The 18806-nt window shown below is 39.0% G+C and overlaps 1 protein-coding gene across 1 annotated transcript in view; it reads right to left on the bottom strand.

Annotated features, from left to right (window-relative positions):
* LAMA2 (laminin subunit alpha 2) overlaps positions 1-18806 on the bottom strand; it is a 707066-nt gene that overhangs the window by 18767 nt on the left and 669493 nt on the right. Inside the window, exons 54-57 of the mRNA XM_070376649.1 lie at positions 17990-18166; positions 11781-11929; positions 5923-6099; positions 5517-5685 (exon numbers count right to left, since the gene is read on the bottom strand). Of these exons, the coding sequence (XP_070232750.1) occupies positions 5517-5685; positions 5923-6099; positions 11781-11929; positions 17990-18166 (672 nt within the window). The remainder of the gene's footprint in view (positions 1-5516; positions 5686-5922; positions 6100-11780; positions 11930-17989; positions 18167-18806) is intronic.

Below are 18806 nucleotides of genomic sequence, written 5' to 3'. Positions count from 1 at the left end.
AACTGTGGAAAACTCTTAATGAGATGGGAATATCAGACCATCTTACCTGTCTCCTGAGAAACCTGTATGCCTATCAAGAAGCGATGGTTAGAACCTCGTATGGCTGTTTATTGTCACTGATTTATTTAAATTATATGCACAGCATGTCATGAGAAAGGCAGGGTTGGATGAGTTACAAGCTGGAATCAAGATTGCCTGGAGAAATATCAACAACTTCAGATATGTGGATGATATCACTCTAACGGCAGAAAGTGAAGAGGAACTAAAGAACCTCTTGATGAGGGTAAAGGAAGAGAGTGAAAAATCCAGATTAAAATTAAATATTAAAGAAACTAAGATCATGGCATCCAATCACATCACTTCATGGCAAATAGAAGGGGGAAAGTTGGAAACAGTGACAGATTTCCTCTTCTTGGGCTAAAATCACTGCAGATGGTGACTCCAGCCATGAAATCAAAAGACATTTGCTCCTTGGAAGAAAAGTTATGACAAACCTAGACAGCATATTAAAAAGCAGAGACATTACTGACCAGTCAAAGCTATGGTTTTTCCAGTAGTCATGTATGGATGCGAGAGTTGGACCATAAGGAAAGCTGAGCACGGAAGACTGATGCTTTTGAACTGTGGAGTTGGAGAAGACTCTTGAGAGTCCCTTGGACTGCAAGGAGATCAAATCAGGAAATCAACCCTGAATACTCATTGGAAGGGCTGATGCTGAAGCTGAAGTTCCAATACCTTGGCCACTTGATGCAAAGACTCATTGGAAAATGCCCTGATGCTGGGAAAGACTGAAGACAGAAGGAGAAGCAGGCAACAGAGGATGAGATGGTTGGATGGCAGCACCGATTCAATGGACATGAACTTGGGCAAACTCCGGGAGATGGTGACAGATAGGGAAAGCTGGTGTGCTGCAGTATATGGGGTCATGAAGAGTCGGACACAACTTGGTAACTGAACAACAATAACAACAATCCTCAGAGTAAACATTATCCTCTTTTTCAGTAGAGTTTCCTCCATTTAGAGAAGACAAGGCAGTTACTCAGTGAGCCCCCTGAGTTCACTGAGTAAAGGCAGGCGGGCTTCAGCAGATGGGCAGGCAGACCTCTGTCATGGATCACTTGGATTGAAGACCTGGTTTGTTTCCTCAGTGACTCTCAATGTGGTTGAGCTGAGAGGGGCTCACGCAGCATGTTTCTCTTCCCCAGTGAGGAAATCAGCTATATAACTGGTGGTTGTGGAAAAATAAATGCAGAAAAAACATTTCTTTCCAATTCATCTTTTAAAACATTTATGAAAACAAAACACACTTAAGAATATTTTTTGAAATGATGAAAATCATCTCTGGACCATATCCATCATCTGCTGTTAGCATCTGATGCATTTTTCGAAAAGGTTTTTCTTATGTGTTTTTCTAACTATTGATACAGATACGATGATGCAGAATACAGAGTCTTATATCCTGTTTTCCCCACTTAACATAATGTCAAAAGTATGTCATTTTATATTGTTTCGATTGAAAGATTTTAAGTACAAGAGTATGGTGACATATTAAAACTTGCATTTTATGGATCTGTTTTCACACTTCCAGGTACCACTAACCTGCATGGAGATTAACAGTGTCCCCTGCCATGCTTCTAATTTTCCATCTTGGAAGGTAGCCAGCTGTGTTTGCAGTCCATACTTGGCATTTATTCTGACTGACCTCCTTGCATATTTGGTTACTGTGCTATTTATGGCAATGTCTACTTTCTCAAATACGTTTCTCAGTTTCTGTTTCTCTAGTAGGCTCTTAATACATATTTGAAATAAATATCATAAAATAAATGATGATATCTTACCCATCTTTGCATTTTGTAGGCTCTTAGTAAATATTTGTCATAAAACATAGCCTTTAAAAAGTAGGTACTTCTCTCCACACACACACACAAATAATGAATGAAAATGAAAGAAATCAAATTAAAAAGAGGAAATATGTATGGTTCCATGATCTGAAACTCTGAAAATACGGTACAACCCAACAGCGATGAAAGATTCTAAAATACACAAATTTGACCACATGGTTGTAAGTATTACAATGTGCAAGTCTGAGGTTCTGTGAGTCTTTCTACACCAACCCACAGGACTGTTACTCAACCTCTCTTTTACTTTTGTCTTCTCTATCAAGTGGATTGCTCTTTTTTGTAGAAGTTAAATACACCTATGAGAGAAAACTGGAATTAGAACAGAAGGTTATAAGAAAATTTAAATGAGTTAAAATCTCCAGTCCAGATGCAAAAGGATCTTTGTTTTCAGAAAAAGGAGGCAAATACAATCTCTAGAAACCACAGAAGGATATGCTTGAGATCTCCTAAAAGGTTGTATTTTAGAAACACAACTAAGAAAGGTGATCACTAAAAAGAGAAAAAGAAGGGCGACTGGTAGGTCCAGCAGAGTTATTCACCAACAAACCAGAACAATTCAATGTTTACTGGCTGAGGGACCCGACTCAAGAGCATTTCAAAGGCCCTCAAGCTTTTGGTTGACCAAATACAGTACTAACGAGGAACTGATGGCATGACACATCTGCTTAAAACATTAAAACCTTCTCAGGTGTATTAGTAGAATATGACGACAGACCAGTGGAAGGAGGCACTCTGCTGTCCTCTGAACTGTGTACTCCAGTTTGAGTAGTATGGTCTGTTCTAGGTGCCATATTTTGAAAAGATATTTCAAGTATAAGAATATTACTGGTGGAAATAACAAAATTAGAAATTAAGAAAAATGCTTGAGATAATGGAATATTTAGCCTGGGAAAGGAGAGCACAGCTGTTTTCAAATGCTTGAAGGGATGTTAGAGAAGATAAAAACTTAATGTGTTTGGCTACAGAAACAGAATCATTACATGGAGGTTATAAGGATGTGGTTTTACTTCATTATAACCAATGGCTTTCCTACAACTAGAGCCTGCCCTATTACACTGGAAGAGCCTTGTCAATGGAATGTTCAAGCAAAGTTTTTAAGTCCACGTCAAGTATATAAAAAGATTCATGTATTAAGATGGCAATTGGACCAGCTGGTCTCTAGGGCTTCTGCTTTTTATAATTCTAAGTTAGTTGTTCAGAATTTAGGATCCACTTTCCTATAGAATCCAAATGGATATCTGCATCCAGTGTCTAAAAAGCTCATTTTACCCACAGTGTTTTTAATTCTTTAATTGACTTGAGACCAAGGAACAGATAGGAAGGATAACAGTTCAGAGAGCGGTGTATGAGGGAAAAGGGGTGGGGATCATTCACCTTCCCTTTGCTGGAATAAGTCTAGCATAAAGCCATATTATGGAAGCACTAAGGAAACATTCTAAAATACGTGTGGCAGATCTCAGTATGTCTTAGGAGAAAAACATCTCCTTGAACTAATCCCCAAATGACTGATAGCCTTTCACTTGCTAGCTGTGCTGTGTGATCACAGGTATTTTCTTCTGTGAAATGGGGCTAATAATACTTCCAACAATATAAACAAACAAGAAATGATTAACAACTTGTGGAAATCAAATGAAATAATGGATATACTATGCCTGGCAGAGTACTGGACACATACTAGTTACTTAGTAAATGCAGAGAATTCGCACAGTATCTGGGGCTTCCCTGGTGGCTCGGTGGTAAAGGACCCACCTGTCAATGCAGGAGACAAGGGCTCAATCCCTGGTATGGTAAGATCCCACATGCTGCAGGACAATTCAGCCCATGAGTCACAAGTACTGAACCTGTGCTCCAGAGCCCAGGAATCACAACTACTGAGCCCATGTGCTGCAATAACCGAAGCCCGAACGCTCTGGAGCCTGCGCTCTACAACTGCAGAAGCCACCGCAGTAAGAAACTCATGTACTGCAACTAGGGAGTAGCCCCCTTTCACTGCAGCTAGAGAAAAGCCCACAAGAAAGAATCTTCCTACAGTGTCTATGCGTGCATACCTTTTCTACTTTTCAAAGAACTTCCACATATATTATCTCATTTGATTCTTATAATAATCCCATCATTAGGCAATGTAGGTATAATATCCACATTTTACAGAGGAGGAAAAAATGATGATTGGAATAAATGGCCGGTTTGGCTTCTCATTTAATAAATATTTCTAGTGACAATGAGCACACCACTCAGCAGAACAACTAATTCCATCATGAAAACTAACGAAAAGAACAAAATGTTGGAGAGTTCCAAAATCTGCACTCAAGGTAACACGTTCCACCTGTCAACTGGCAAATATTATAAGTACGGTGCGTGCGCTGTCAAGAGCAGTGTGAGATCTTTGGTGGTGAAAATGAAAATGTGTGTAACCTTTGGAAAAAGCAATTCCTGTATACGTGTTGAGAATCTTGGCTATATTCTTCACTTGGCCTCATAATTACCCATCGAAGAATCTGTTTTTAGAACATCTTTAGAAACAATGAGAAAGTCTGATGTACAGAAGTGCTGATTAGAATACAGTTTCTTGTAGTGAAAACCTCGAAATGCTCTAAATGGTAACCGCTCAGTGAGCAAGACATAGAACAAGCTGTAAAGGCAGTGTCACAGTGATAAGGAATCAGATTGTACAACCAGACCCACCAGATTAAAATTCCTATCCTTCCACTTACTGACTGTGTTTGGGTTTATTATTTAGGCTAACTAATTCTTAATTAACTCAGCTAAAAATGGGGTGATGGTGTGTGTGTGTGTGTGTGTATATATATATATATATATATATATATATTTTAGACAGCTGTTAGAAAAATTACTTATAATATTGGATAGAACCTGTTTAAAAGCTGTCACTATGATCATTACTATATGGTAATTATGCCATTTATTAAATGTTGAGTATAATGCTACGTGTTTAACAAACATCTTTTTAAAAACTCTATACTCACTGTACAGATGAGTTAACTGAGGGGAACAGATTGGCTAAGTAGCTTTTCCAGTTCATACAGATGTGCTGGGATTTGAACCCAGGCAGTCTGACTCTGGACCCACGGTCTAATCAAGGATATACTTACTACCTTCCATTCTATGAAGTATTTTTTTATGTCTCTCTTACACAAACATACACATACATATACATCATATTAGACACACACATTGGCAAGATGTTTAGAAACAGTTTTTCCTACGTACAACTGGTTTTTAAAAACAGAATACCAAGTTGTATACATGATATGAGATCTACTATGTAAAATTCAAATAAAAGGGGCTGAAAATTGATATGATTATCTCTGGGTGGTGCTAGTATAGGTGGATTTTATTCTTGATTCCGCAGACATTTCTGTGCTAACTTTTCAACTGAAAACATGTGCCACTTTATAAACAAGAAGATTAAAGGAGACCATAAATATAAATGAAAGTAATTCAAGAAAGACGTAAGGAGAATAGGCTTTCATAGACAGGTGACCCTTCCTCTAATTCTAGCAGTAGAGTATACTAGATATCCTGAGTAACCTTCTTTCAGAAAGTGACTACAAACACAGGGGTAAAATGAGAAAGCAATGGGATGTAAACACCTACGTGCGTCAGAAACGGGGTGGGTGCAGGAACCGCTGGGGTGGGAACCAGCTCTGGCTGGGTAACTGTTTCAGCTGTAACTGCTCCATCTTCCTCCTCAGGGGGTTTCTGATGGGCACAGCGACCAATGTCTGCGTTTTTGAAGGATACAGGCTGTGCGAAGTCCATAGGGCTAAGGGAACATAATAAAAATTCAATACTTTCTCTTAATTTTCATTGTCCTGCTTCCCTACCGTTACATCACATTTCCCTTTTCCCCTTTAAAAGGTCTCAGTGCAATTAAAAATTTGACTTGAAGATCTTTATTGTTTCCCCTCTCCCCCACCCCATGGTTTTGGATAATGTAGATGCAATAGCAATCCTCCTATGGGGAAAAAAAAAAAAAAGAGTAACAAGGAGATTGACTTACACAGAGTTTATAACAAGGTTCCATATACAGCCTTCAAAGGGAGGAATATTTCTGAGTGGGGAAGGTTGAAATTCAGGTGGAGCGCCCCCAATGAAAAGCTTTTTAACTTCTATTGCCTGTTCCATGGTCAGATTTTGCATATGCTTTCTGTCTTCATCCACTTGAACAGTGAACATGCTGATAAAATATTGAAAGTAAACAAGTGTAAAACACACAGTGTCCTATACAACCAGAAAGCAAACTCTCCTGCCACCACGCACCCCTTCTTCCAGTAGCTTTTAAGAGAGCCAAATCTGATGACTAGGAACTTGTCACTTAGCAAATGATATTGTTTCTTGCCCCTCTGCCTCCCTTGTTAGCTCTCCTAGAGAGTTTCTTGAAACAAGGCAGTGGTGTAGCTACAGCATTAGCCTCTGGTGGTGTTGACTACAGTGGTCCTACATGTGAGCCGGTGGAGTGGAGGCTTCTGTATGGGGTTGTAGTGTCTAATCGTATGAGGCTCAGTCGGTTTAGCACAGCGGTTTAGCACAGCATGGGGTCACGTTTTGTTTGGCTCTTTATTTCTTGGTTTGTGCCAGCTATTATCTTCTTGCTAGGGGACAAACTGTACTCCTGAGAGCTTAGATTGTAGGAATCAACAGCAAACGCTTACAGGATGTTTTATAAAGAATGTAGCTGCTGGCTTTTGAATGGAAGAGGCAGGCTAGAACGCCAGGCTAATTGTTCTCTGCAATGATTTTCTTTAGTGGCTGTTTCATTAACGTCCCTAATTTGCCTATGAGAGATAACTTACACATTACTAATTGAGAACCTCATGCTACTTATTCACTCTGTGGATCCTGGGGAAGAGAATCAGGAGGCAAAGAATTCTGCTGATGAAAATGACCAAAGGCATTTTCTCTTTTGTTCTAGAAGCAGGTTTTAAAACTTCAGTCCCAATAGTCAGCATGGGGCTCTTAGTCTTAAGTGTTAGTCAATAGCCCGAGGATCATGAATGGGGATTACTACAAACTAATTCACATCTGGAGAGAAAATCTGAAATATTTAGTCAGCAAACTCAGTTCTAAAATGTTATGTTACTTGATTTTATAAAGAAGAAAAACCACACATAGAGTTAGAAACAATAAATCAGGGCAAAGATGCTCTGAAATGGCACTGAACAACTGGCCCACGCTGGGACAATTCAAATGTAAGAGAATAGAACAAAGACCAGATATTGTTGTGGCTTAAAATGTCAGAAACATCTTTCTAACAAATATCTTTTAAAAAACTCTATATTCACTGTACAGATGAGTTAACTGAGGGGAACAGATTGGCTAAGTAGCTTTCCCAATTCATACAGATGTGCTGGGATTTGAACCCAGGCAGTCTGACTCTGGACAGATGCTCTTATCAAGGATATACTTACTACCTTCCATTCTATGAAGCATTTTTTATGTCTCTTTATTGCTCAGGTGGTATGGAGGGAGCAGATTGGATTTAGTTTCAAAGGCAAAATAGGGGGAACGATATATTGATGTTTTGCCAGACTCTGGAAGATTGTGTTGGCAAAATTCAAGAGTTCAACCTTATTGCTAAGAATGTGGGTGGTGGTTTTATGAGACTTTTAGAAAACCACTCACTTCTGGGTATGTGGGACTCATTGAGAAGTACCCCTCATACTCCCTTTTTTTTTTTCCATTTGCTAAAAGTAATCTCCTATATGCCAGTGTTACTTAGGCTTTGAATGAAGGGTTTAAGCCACTATTAAATACTGTCCAAGGACAGCAAATCTCTGCTTTTGATTAGAATTTTTAAAGATCCAGAGGCTCTCCTCTTTCTCACGTGGACTCTCTCTAGTCTGGTTCTGCCCCTAAAGACCACAACAATGGCCCTTTCTTACTGGATCACAGGGTGGAGATGTAGAGTGAGCATGAACTTTCAGAAGAAAGAGTCTGGACTTAAGCACTAGTATGAACTACCTGCCAATGCGGGAGACATAAGAGACACAGGTTCCGTCCCTGGGAAGATCTCCTGGAGGAGGAAATGCAACCCACTCCAGTATTCTTGCCTAGAGAATCCTCATGAACAGAGGAGCCTGGCAGGCGACAGTCCATAGAGTCACAGAGTCGGACACAACTGAAGCGACTTAGCATGCATGAAAGCTTACTAGCTGTGTGACCTTGGGTTAGTTATTTAATCTTGCTCAGTCTCATTCGATTCTTTTATAAAAGGAGGATAAGAACCCCTACTCTGAACCACGGAAACCATTAATGAAGGCATTGCACTGAGGTTGTATTCCTTAATAAGGACACTGTTAAAGGACTACAGTTGAATCCAGTTTGTATTTTACAACCTAGGAGCACCAAATCTAGGTCATTTATTTAGCACTTTGTAAAGAGAGAAGCCACTGGGCTTCCCTGGTGGCTCAGACGGTAAAGCGTCTGCCTACAATGTGGGAGACCTGGGTTCGATCCCTGGGCTAGGAAGATCCCCTGGAGAAGGAAATGGCAACCCACTCCAGTACTCTTACCTGGAAAATCCCATGGATGGAGGAGCCTGGTAGGCTACAGTCCACAGGGTCGCAAAGAGTCGGACATGACTGAGTGACTTCACTTCACTTCAAAGAGGGATATTACATGTCCTTTATGATTCTGGTGTGTTTTTTAAAAAGGATTTATTCAAAAATTCTTTACTGTGGACCCACTATGCCCAAAAAGCATTATAAGAATCATTACAATACTATTAATATTGTGATATGTCAGCTATATTTCCTTAAAATTTCAATAGTTGAATCTTAAAGTTTTATAATATTTTATTACTTATATTCAATTTATTTGTATGAAATATTGATCTAAGATTTTTTTTTCAAATCACTATCAAATGAACTGCATACATGGTAAAAGATATTAAGAGAAGTGCCCTGAAATTTACAATTTACATGAAAAGCAAAACCTGAAATTTTTAAATTGAACATATTTTGGATGGTTAGAAAGAAATAATTGGGTTGCAGTATTCAAATCTTGGTCCCATTCTGGAAACCTCAAATTACTCCTGAAATATTTGCTCCAACTTTGTGGTCTTTAGCCTAATTCTGTCCCTGTGTGAAGAATGCTTTCATGGAGAATACCTATGTGCCTAAGCTTCTACTCCAGGCTCTTAGGGTTTACTGTTTTTATCCAGTAAGAACTACTGGCCATTTAGGTGGACTTCAGGAGGAAGATCAGAGGGCCAAGCAGTTATAAAAGGCAGAGGATCACCGGAGTACTAGGGAATTAGACACCAAAGTAAAGGAGGTGAAGTCTTTGCAGAGGGAGGAGTAGAGAAGGAAAGAAAATGAGAAAGGAAGCGTAAAGAGAGTAAATACTGAAAAGCTTGCCTCTCAATTTGATAAAAATCTACTAATTTTATGAGGCAGTATTGTTTGAGGAAAGGAAACAATTGACATCTACAGTCTAAATAGTATTGGAAGAAAGCAAGTATTTCCAAGTTAACAAGAGTCTCATCATCAACATCAAGTAATACAAACCTCTGAGGTCACAGAGGTGAGAATAAATACCTAGCAAGCACAGATGAGGTGTTAAAGTCAAGTATATCTGGGCTTAAATCCTGCCTGTTATTTACTAGCTATGTGATTTGGGGTAAATTAGTTAATATTTCCTCATCTGCGATGAAAGGATATGAATACATATCTCATATATATTTAGAATAACTAAAGGACATACTTTTTGTAGTATTTGACACAGGGCATGCCATAAAATGGATATGAAGCATTAAACTATGTTTCTAGGTGATGTTCTTCGGGTCATTAGTGATCTCCGGTTAATCAGTTAATTGAAGCACTTGCTTAAGGGATAGGTAATAATTGTTTTTTGACCTCAGAGTGCTGAATGAGACGTTATGGTGGCAGATGAGCTCTTGCTTTGCCACAGAGTGTAGTGACAACACAATATGTCTAATACATTATCCTTTAATTAATAGAGAATGGCACAACAGTTTGTTTATATGGCCAATTAACTGAATGACCAGTTTTCAGGGATGTACTATACCGAGTATAATCAAATAAAGGTTGGATGGATGGCCAACAGCTGTGAAGCTGGCATACTAAAATACCCTTCTTGAAGAGACACCTGTGAAAAGGACACCTTAGAATAACATCAAAATGCACTTGGGAATGTCAGAATCCTTTCCCTACAAAATAACATATTTTGAATGATTTTTTGGCCAACTATATTTCTCAGATCTGCATTTGCTTCTTGAAATTATTTAAAAACCTTGAAAAGTTTTTCCTACAATGAGAAGGACTAACATTTGGCAAAGGACCTGAAGTAAAGTCTAGAAGACTTGCAAAATCAGTATTCTAGAGCATTCCTTAAGGTTCAAATGAGAACATTCAGTTTGGATTTCTCTTCAGAGACCCTGACTGCAATATGTGCCTAGAAGATTAGTAAATGTTCTTAGTTTGTCCAAATATTGATCCCTCATTTGTCTTAATCATGGTTTCTAAACATTTCAGTTAGTAGATACTCCGTAATTGACTGAGCATTAATTCAGCCCAAAAGATAGTGCTCTATATAACAGAAAAATGCAAAGCAAGGAAAGTTTCTTTACTTACAAGACATTGTTATTACTTATTTAAACTATTGTCCACACAAGAGGATGATTAGAAAATGGTCGACTTTAAGAATAACATTTACTTGCTTGAACTTTTGCTATGCCTTTATACTGTTATATTTTAAAAGTACTGTCTATGTTTTGAGGTTTCATCAAGCTTGATTTCCAGTTCTTTTCTATGTTTTCAGTCTAGATGGATCGTTGGCTTGGAGGTCTGAAGTCTCTGGGCTTCTGTTTTTCTCTAATTGTCTTTCTAAACTCACTGTGCTTGTGTGCTTGGTTGCTCAGTCATGTCTGACTCTTTGTGACCCATGAACTATTGCCTACCAGGCTCCTCTGTCCATGAGATTTTTCAGGCAAGAATACAGGAGTGGGTTGCCATTTTCTTCTCCAGGGGATCTTACCCTCCCAGTGATAGAATGTGCATCTCCTGTGTCTCCTGCTTTGCAGGTGGATTCTTTACCTGCTGAACCATCAGGGAATCCCCTTATCCGAGCTGTCATACACTTTGATGGAAAAAAAAAATCAAATAACAAATGACTTCCTCAATAAAGAAAGTATAAAGTACTTCAGCATTCTGAAAAAATAAGACATCAGCTCATAACACTAACAGCCAATTCCCTGACTCAGGGCTGGGAAGCAAGTGCTCTGGTGGATCAGCAGAGAGGCAGCCTCTGTGCCCTGATGGCAAGACAGCAGCCTCTGCCCTCTCTCAACTCTGGCCCCTCACAGAGCTGTGGTGCAGGGACCCTGCACACCTTGGCAGGCGCCAGGTGTGAGGCCCGCACAGAGCAGGGCTCCGTGGGTCCTGCAGCTGCTGCCCTGCTCTGTATTTGTGACAGATTTCTAAGCAGCAGCCATAACTGCCTTGGAATCCGAATGAAATGGCAGCTGCCAAAGGCTGCGGGCCCCAGCTGAGCTGCTCTGCGCCGTTTCACCACCCACATATGCCTTATTTGAGAAGAGAGTATTTGAGAGGTGCAGAGGGAGAGATTTTTCTTAGCTATGGCTTCAGAAGATGCATTTGGTTTTCCAGAGGTGAAGAGGAGAGCTGCTCAGCAGAAAAAACGTTAAGAATAAAACTCCTAAGGGTCAAGGTAAATGAAGTTCCCAAAGTATGAAATATAAAGAAGATAAAATTAAGCTACTTGACACTTCAGCAATGTGTCGTCTGTCCATACACACAAAGGTCCAGTTAAGGACTAAGGCGAGCAAAACTTCGTGTTAGTTACGACAGTACAGTCAGTCGCCAGAACTGTTGTTACCCTCTAGTTCTCTCTACATGAACAGAATGCTCTCTCCCGTCGTGAAACAGACTCGGCTCCGGTTTGACGACAATTTTCCTCATTGTGCGCGCCCCTGTGGAGAGATGCACTTCCAGCCGGCCCTTGTTCAGGAAGATCGCATAATAGGCCTGCAACAGCAAATGGTTATTGAAGACGAAAGGAGTCTCGTCTACGACCTAGCTTAGTTACCTGAAAGAATGGCAGATTCATCTGCTCTGTGAGCTTACCTGAGAAGTTAAGACTCAATATTTTCTTACAGAGTATTTAAAGCAGCTGGAAATAGCTTTACAATCACTTACCATTTCTGCTTGTTAGGTGATGTGGAAAGGGAGATAGTAAGAGAGCCATCTCTGCAAAGCAGATTTGCGATGCTGAAAGGAACAGCTGTGCTCGCATTGGGCTTCTAATTCACAAAACCCATCAGGAAACAAAGGGGGTTAATAAAACCCCTCTCCCTTGCATTCACAGATGGACAACTAGCTTCTGGAAATCAGGTCTCACTCCCACCTCAGGGCATTTTGAGTGTTTAGATTTCAATTCCTTCTCTAGGCTGGTGGAATGGATTGTTATCACCAACACCTAACTTGTCTCCCACATTTAGAAAGAAGGCAGACAATTTTTCATCCATAAACACGACTGCTTTCTTCTTGCCACTGTTACTATAGCAACAGTGTAGTTTTTTGAGATCAGTTTGTGAACCCCAGGGAAACTGAATGCAGTCCTCATCCCCAAAGCTGACACCACTGCGTGCTCCTTTTCAAGTGGAGCAAGGGGCCCCCTGCCACACACGATCACTTGGTCCTCCGCGAGTCACCACAAGGCGGTGGAGATGGTTTCAGTCAAATATCACAGTGTCTCCAACAGTTTGCAAAATCAGCTGTGTTGCTGCGTGTCCCATGCAAAATGCCCAGAGGACCTGGATCAGTGTCGCCATCCATCAGAAAGGGGCAACTGCCATGTAAGCACTCAATTAAAGTTGTTTTTTAAGCTGATTGAGGTCTCAAACCCCGTTAGCAGAACATAATCACAAATGACCCTGTGAGTATCAAAACTGGTAGCTTTGAAAAATAAAGTATGTCATTTAACCAGTTTGATTCTACAACAGAAATGAATTATTTATTTAATATTGTTTCCTCTTTCAGACAGCAATAACAGTGAGATTTTAAAACAGATATTAAAAAAAATATTCACTAAAATGTTGAAGCATTAACATGTTATTTCTAATTTGTACTATAGCACTTAATATTTTCTCATTTTAATTGTTTTAATGAAAAAGTTTTATTTTAAGAACTATCCTGACAACTGATGATTCAAGCCTATTCATGTGGTTCTGATGAGGAGAAATCTGAAACTGAGAGGTGGTATTTAGTTACTTGACTGTGATCCAGGGCACAGATATCCTTTAGTGAAAATCTATCTCAGAATGTTTGATCTGGTCCTTTTATTATAATAACTGGCTTATTATTTAAATTTATTTAATAAATTTTTTGTATTTTGGATTAAAAGGCAAAGACTTTAGGAGAACATTTATTTTTATCATACTTATTCCATACTTGTTATGCACAATATAAAATGAGATAGAACATTACTTCTTCTCCCTCTAATTTAAAAAAATGTTTTTTTTTCCTTCCCAAAGAAATTCTTTTCTTCCTTAAGGTCATAGGTTATCCTTTTACATTTTCTTCTAAACATTTTAAAGTTTTTTCCTTTCATATTTAAGACTTTAATTCACTGGGATTTAATTTTCTGTTTAACATGAAATAGAAATTACTTCATTTTTTTGTCTAAATGGATAATGAATTGCCCCAGAATCATTCACTGAAAGGTTCACTTTTTTCGCTGATGATGTGCAATGCTACCTACTGCCAAATGTCATTTCCATCTATACTTGGCTCTCTCTCTTATGTTCCACTGACACAGAGTTATCCATGTATTAATGCTACACAACCATGATTCAAAACTGCTAGAACAGTCTTCCAACTTATTCTATTTCATAACTTTCTTGGACTTTTGATATTAATTTTAGAATTTGTTCTGATTTACAAAAAGATAAGGTGATATTTTCATTGAAGGCAAACCTACATATCATTTTATGGAGAATTGGAATATTTTTAACACTGAGTCTTTCCATTAACATAATGACTTTATTAAGTAGTCTGTTATACATTTTCAATAAATTTTATAATTTTTCCAGTATAGGTCTTATGTTTGTTTTATTTCTTGTTAAATTATATATTTTTTCTTGTACTATATTTATTTATTCTTTTTTTTATTGCATCGGCTAAGACCAGTATGAAAGAAAAGTGTAAGTGAAGTTGCTCAGTCGTGTCTGACTCTTTGCGACCCCATAGACTGTAGCCTACCAGGCTCCTCTGTCCATGGGATTTTCCAGGCAATAGTACTGGAGTGGATTGCCATTTCCTTCTCCAGGGGATCTTCCCAACCCAGGGCTCGAACCCGGGTCTCCCACATTGTAGACAGACGCTTTACTGTCTGAGCCACCAGGGAAGTTCAGTATAGCAATAATATTTATCTTTTCTTGGGCTTGATTTTATAGGAAATGTTTATGTTTTCCTATCATTCTCTTTTTAATTTACTAAGTCTTTTGTTATTGTTATTTTTGATCAGGAATGGGTGTTTAGTTTAGTTACAAGTGTTCTCTATGTCTATCAAGATGATTATATGATTTTCAGACTTTCTAATATCAAACCACCTTTGTGTTCTGTAGATAATGCAAGTTACTCATGGTTGCACATTTTTGGATTTTATTTGTCAGTACAGGTGAATGACATGAGGTACTGACCCTCCACACAGTCAAAAATCAGAGCATAACTTATAGTTGGCCCTCCCTTTATTCAGTTCCTCCATATCAGATATTCTGCATCCTCAGTTTCAATCAACCTTGGACCATGTAATACTGTTGTATTTACCACTGAAGAAAAAATTCACATACAAGTGGATCTGTGTGATCAAACTCATATTTTCAAGTGTCAACTGTATTTTGTTATTTTCTTTTTTTGGTGGTGGGGAGAAAAGAATATTATTACATCAGATCAGATCAGATCAGATCAGTCGCTCACTGATGTCCGACTCTTTGCGACCCCAGAATCGCAGCACACCAGGCCTCCCTGTCCATAGCCAATTCCCGGAGCTCACTGAGACCCACATCCATTGAGTCAGTGATGCCATCCAGCCATCTCATCCTCTGTCCTCCCCTTCTCCTCCTGCCCCCAATCCCTCCCAGAATCAGAGTCTTTTCCAATGAGTCAACTCTTCACATGAGGTGGCCAAAGTACTGGAGTTTCAGCTTTAGCATCATTCCTTCCAAAGAACACCCAGGGCTGATCTCCTTCAGAATGGACTGGTTGGATCTCCTTGCAGTCCAAGGGACTCTCAAGAGCCTTCTCCAACACCACAGTTCAAAAGCATCAATTCTTCGGCACTCAGCCTTCTTCACAGTCCAACTTTCACATCCATACATGACCAAGGAAAAACCATAGCCTTGACTAGACGAACCTTTGCTGGCAAAGTAATGTCTCTGCTTTTGAATATGCTATCTAGGTTGATCATAACTTTCCTTCTAAGGAGTAAGTGTCTTTTAATTTCAAGGCTGCAGTCACCATCTGCAGTGATTTGGGAGCCCAGAAAAATAAAGTCTGACACTGTTTCCACTGTTTCCCCATCTATTTCCCATGAAGTGATGGGACCTGATGCCATGATCTTAGTTTTCTGAATATTGAGCTTTAACCCAACTTTTTCACTCTCCACTTTCACTTTCATCAAGAGGCTTTTGAGTTCCTCTTCACTTTCTGCCATAAGGGTGGTGTCATCTGCATATCTGAAGTTATTGATATTTCTCCCAGCAATCTTGATTCCAGCTTGTGCCTCTTCCAGTCCAGCGTTTCTCATGATGTACTCTGCATATAAGTTAAATAAACAGGGTGATAATATACAGCCTTGACGTACTCCTTTTCCTATTGGGAACCCGTCTGTTGTTCCATGTCCAGTTCTAACTGTTGCTTCCTGACCTGCATACAGATTTCTCAAGAGGCAGATCAGGTGGTCTGGTATTCCCATCTCTTTCAGAATTTTCCACAGTTTATTGTGATCCACACAGTCAAAGGCTTTGGCATAGTCAATAAAGCAGAAATAGATATTTTTCTGGAACTCTCTTGCTTTTTCCATGATCCAGCAGATGTTGGCAATTTGATCTCTGGTTCCTCTGCCTTTTCTAAAACCAGCTTGAACATCAGGAAGTTCACGGTTCACATATTGCTGAAGCCTGGCTTGGAGAATTTTGAGCATTATTTTACTAGCGTGTGAGATGACAGCAATTGTGTGGTAGTTTGAGCATTCTTTGCCATTGCCTTTCCTTGAGAAGGCAATGGCACCCCACTCCAGTACTCTCACCTGGAGAATCCCATGGATGGAGGAGCCTGGTGGGCTGCAGTTCATGGGGTCTCTAAGAGTCAGACACGACTGAGCGACTTCACTTCACTTTTCTTTGGGATTGGAATGAAAACTGACCTTTTCCAGTCCTGTGGCCACTGCTGAGTTTTCCAAATTTGCTGGCATATTGAGTGCAGCACTTTCACAGCATCATCTTACAGGATTTGGAATAGCTCAACTGGAATTCTATCACTTCCACTAGCTTTGTTCGTAGTGATGCTTTCTAAGGCCCAGTTGACTTCACATTCCAGGATGTCTGGCTCTAGGTCAGTGATCCCACCATCATGATTATCTGCGTCGTGAAGATCTTTTTTTGTACAGTTCTTCTGTGTATTCTTGCCATCTGTTCTTAATATCTTCTGCTTCTGTTAGGTCTATACCATTTCTGTCCTTTATCGAGCCCATCTTTGCATGAAATGTTCCTTTGGTATCTCTGATTTTCTTGAAGAGATCTCCAGTCTTTCCCATTCTGTTGTTTTCCTCTATTTCTTTGCATTGATCGCTGAAGAAGGCTTTCTTATTATTACATACTATTATTAAATAGTGGTTTAAATTATTAAACTTTAAATGATAAAAGTGATTTTAATAATCCTATAATCACAAACAATACAGCCTGATTTACAGGCATGCATGCATATTTATAAAGGATATGTTTACAAAGTACTCTAAGCTTTGGCCATGGCAGATTAGGTAATTCCTAAGAATTACTGAGAAAAACTAGATTAAAAGGAAAAAATGTGGTATCTTTAAAAGTATGGTTGAAAGTATTGGAGGAATATCCATGCAGTAAAGACTTATGGTGCCTAGATGTGGACAACTAAGAGCTAGCTTTTAACAGAATTGAATGGGTGCTGCTGCTGCTGCTGCTGCTAAGTCACTTCAGTCGTGTCCGACTCTGTGCGACCCCATAGACGGCAGTCCACCAGGCTCCTCCGTCCCTGGGATTCTCCAGGCAAGAACACTGGAGTGGGTTGCCATTTCCTTCTCCAATGCATGAAAGTGAAAAGTGAAAGTGAAGTTGCTCAGTCGTGTCCGACCCTCAGCGAGCCCGTGAACTGCAGCCTACCAGGGTCCTCTGTCCATGGGATTTTCCAGGCAAGAGTACTGGAGTGCGGTGCCATTGCCTTCTCCAAATTGAATGGCTAGATGGTAGGAAAACAGAAGTTCACAAAGCAGACTCTGTGTAGGCTTTATTTTGATGTCACTATCGTGACACTGCGTTGGTTGTGTTTTCTTTGTCTTCTATCCAGTCCATTCTTTGCTTTCTTGGTGTCCAGAGAAGGCAGAGCAGTTAGGCGCCAACAGACTGCATCATGTTAGCTGGTGAAACCGATCCAAAGGGAATTTAAATTTAAGGGTCCCCCATCTGGATATCTACAGAGTTGGCAGGAAACTGGACTTAGAAGAGAATATTAATACAATTTGAATATATTTTAAGCGTTCTCTTTTTATATGTTCAAACTCATATGATACATGGATGTAAATACAAGTGCACCCACACCTAGAATTGACCAACAGAAAAATCCTTGGGGAGATAATTGTCCTAAAAAGATGATAATAGAAATAAATGATACAAATTTTAAAAATACAAAGACAATTTATAAATCCTAAATGCCTCTCCTGAGTCTCTTTGTAAAATAATTGTTTTACATAAATATTAGGAAAATGCATTATTAATTAGGTGTTGTACTTTCAATTATTATTTTATTTTTGTTGTATTAATTAGGTGTTGTAATTACCTGTCCAGTTTGCCGTCGTTTTCTCCTGGGCGGAATGGGTGTCCCTCCACTTCCCAAGAGAATGATCCCAGACTCATTCTTGGTGCTGAAGGACAGATTGATTTCTGTTCCAACATCAATAGGCACAGGAGACAGCTCTACAAAACCAGGCTTGGGGAAGCTAACTGTGTAAACGTTCTTCAGGTAAAAGGAAAGAAGGGAAGAAAGCATTAGAAATGAATGAACCCTTAGTTTCTCCATCTCACTCACCCTTCTCAATGCATTCAAAGTTACTATGAAATATATTGTCATGCATGATAACTCAGAATGCATGAAAACTCAGTTATGCTTAAGAGCAACTGAAGAAATATTATCCCAAACTGTAATATTTAAGTTAAAATAAAACTTTGGGGTTCTTCTTTTATTCTAGAACTTTTGATTTGAAATATAAAAGACCATTACTGATTATCACTAATAGGTAACATTTTCTTCTGATTTAAATCTATTTTGCTAAATCTTCCTTGAAAACACTCTCATTGATCCCTTGAATCCTTTTACCAACTAATTGCTTATGTTTTATAGCTAAGTCTGACCATGGTCTCTGTCTGCATTCTTTCTCAGTGATGAGTTGAGGGTAAAGATGTTCATTGTTACTAAATGTATAAAGACACTCTGGAGGAATGTTTAAAAAATCAGATACAATTTAAATTTTAAAAATAAATCAAATATTTCCTAGTTTAATTTTCTTAAAATGAAAACAGTATCAGTCTTTGCTGATAAAATTGAAACAGTAACATTGTAGACAGTAACAAAGTACAAAAAGTAAGAGTGTAAAAAT

Source organism: Bos mutus, chromosome 9 (genome assembly GCF_027580195.1).
Source record: "Bos mutus isolate GX-2022 chromosome 9, NWIPB_WYAK_1.1, whole genome shotgun sequence".
Lineage (NCBI taxonomy): Eukaryota > Metazoa > Chordata > Mammalia > Artiodactyla > Bovidae > Bos > Bos mutus.
This window is presented reverse-complemented; position numbering and strand designations above follow the sequence as displayed.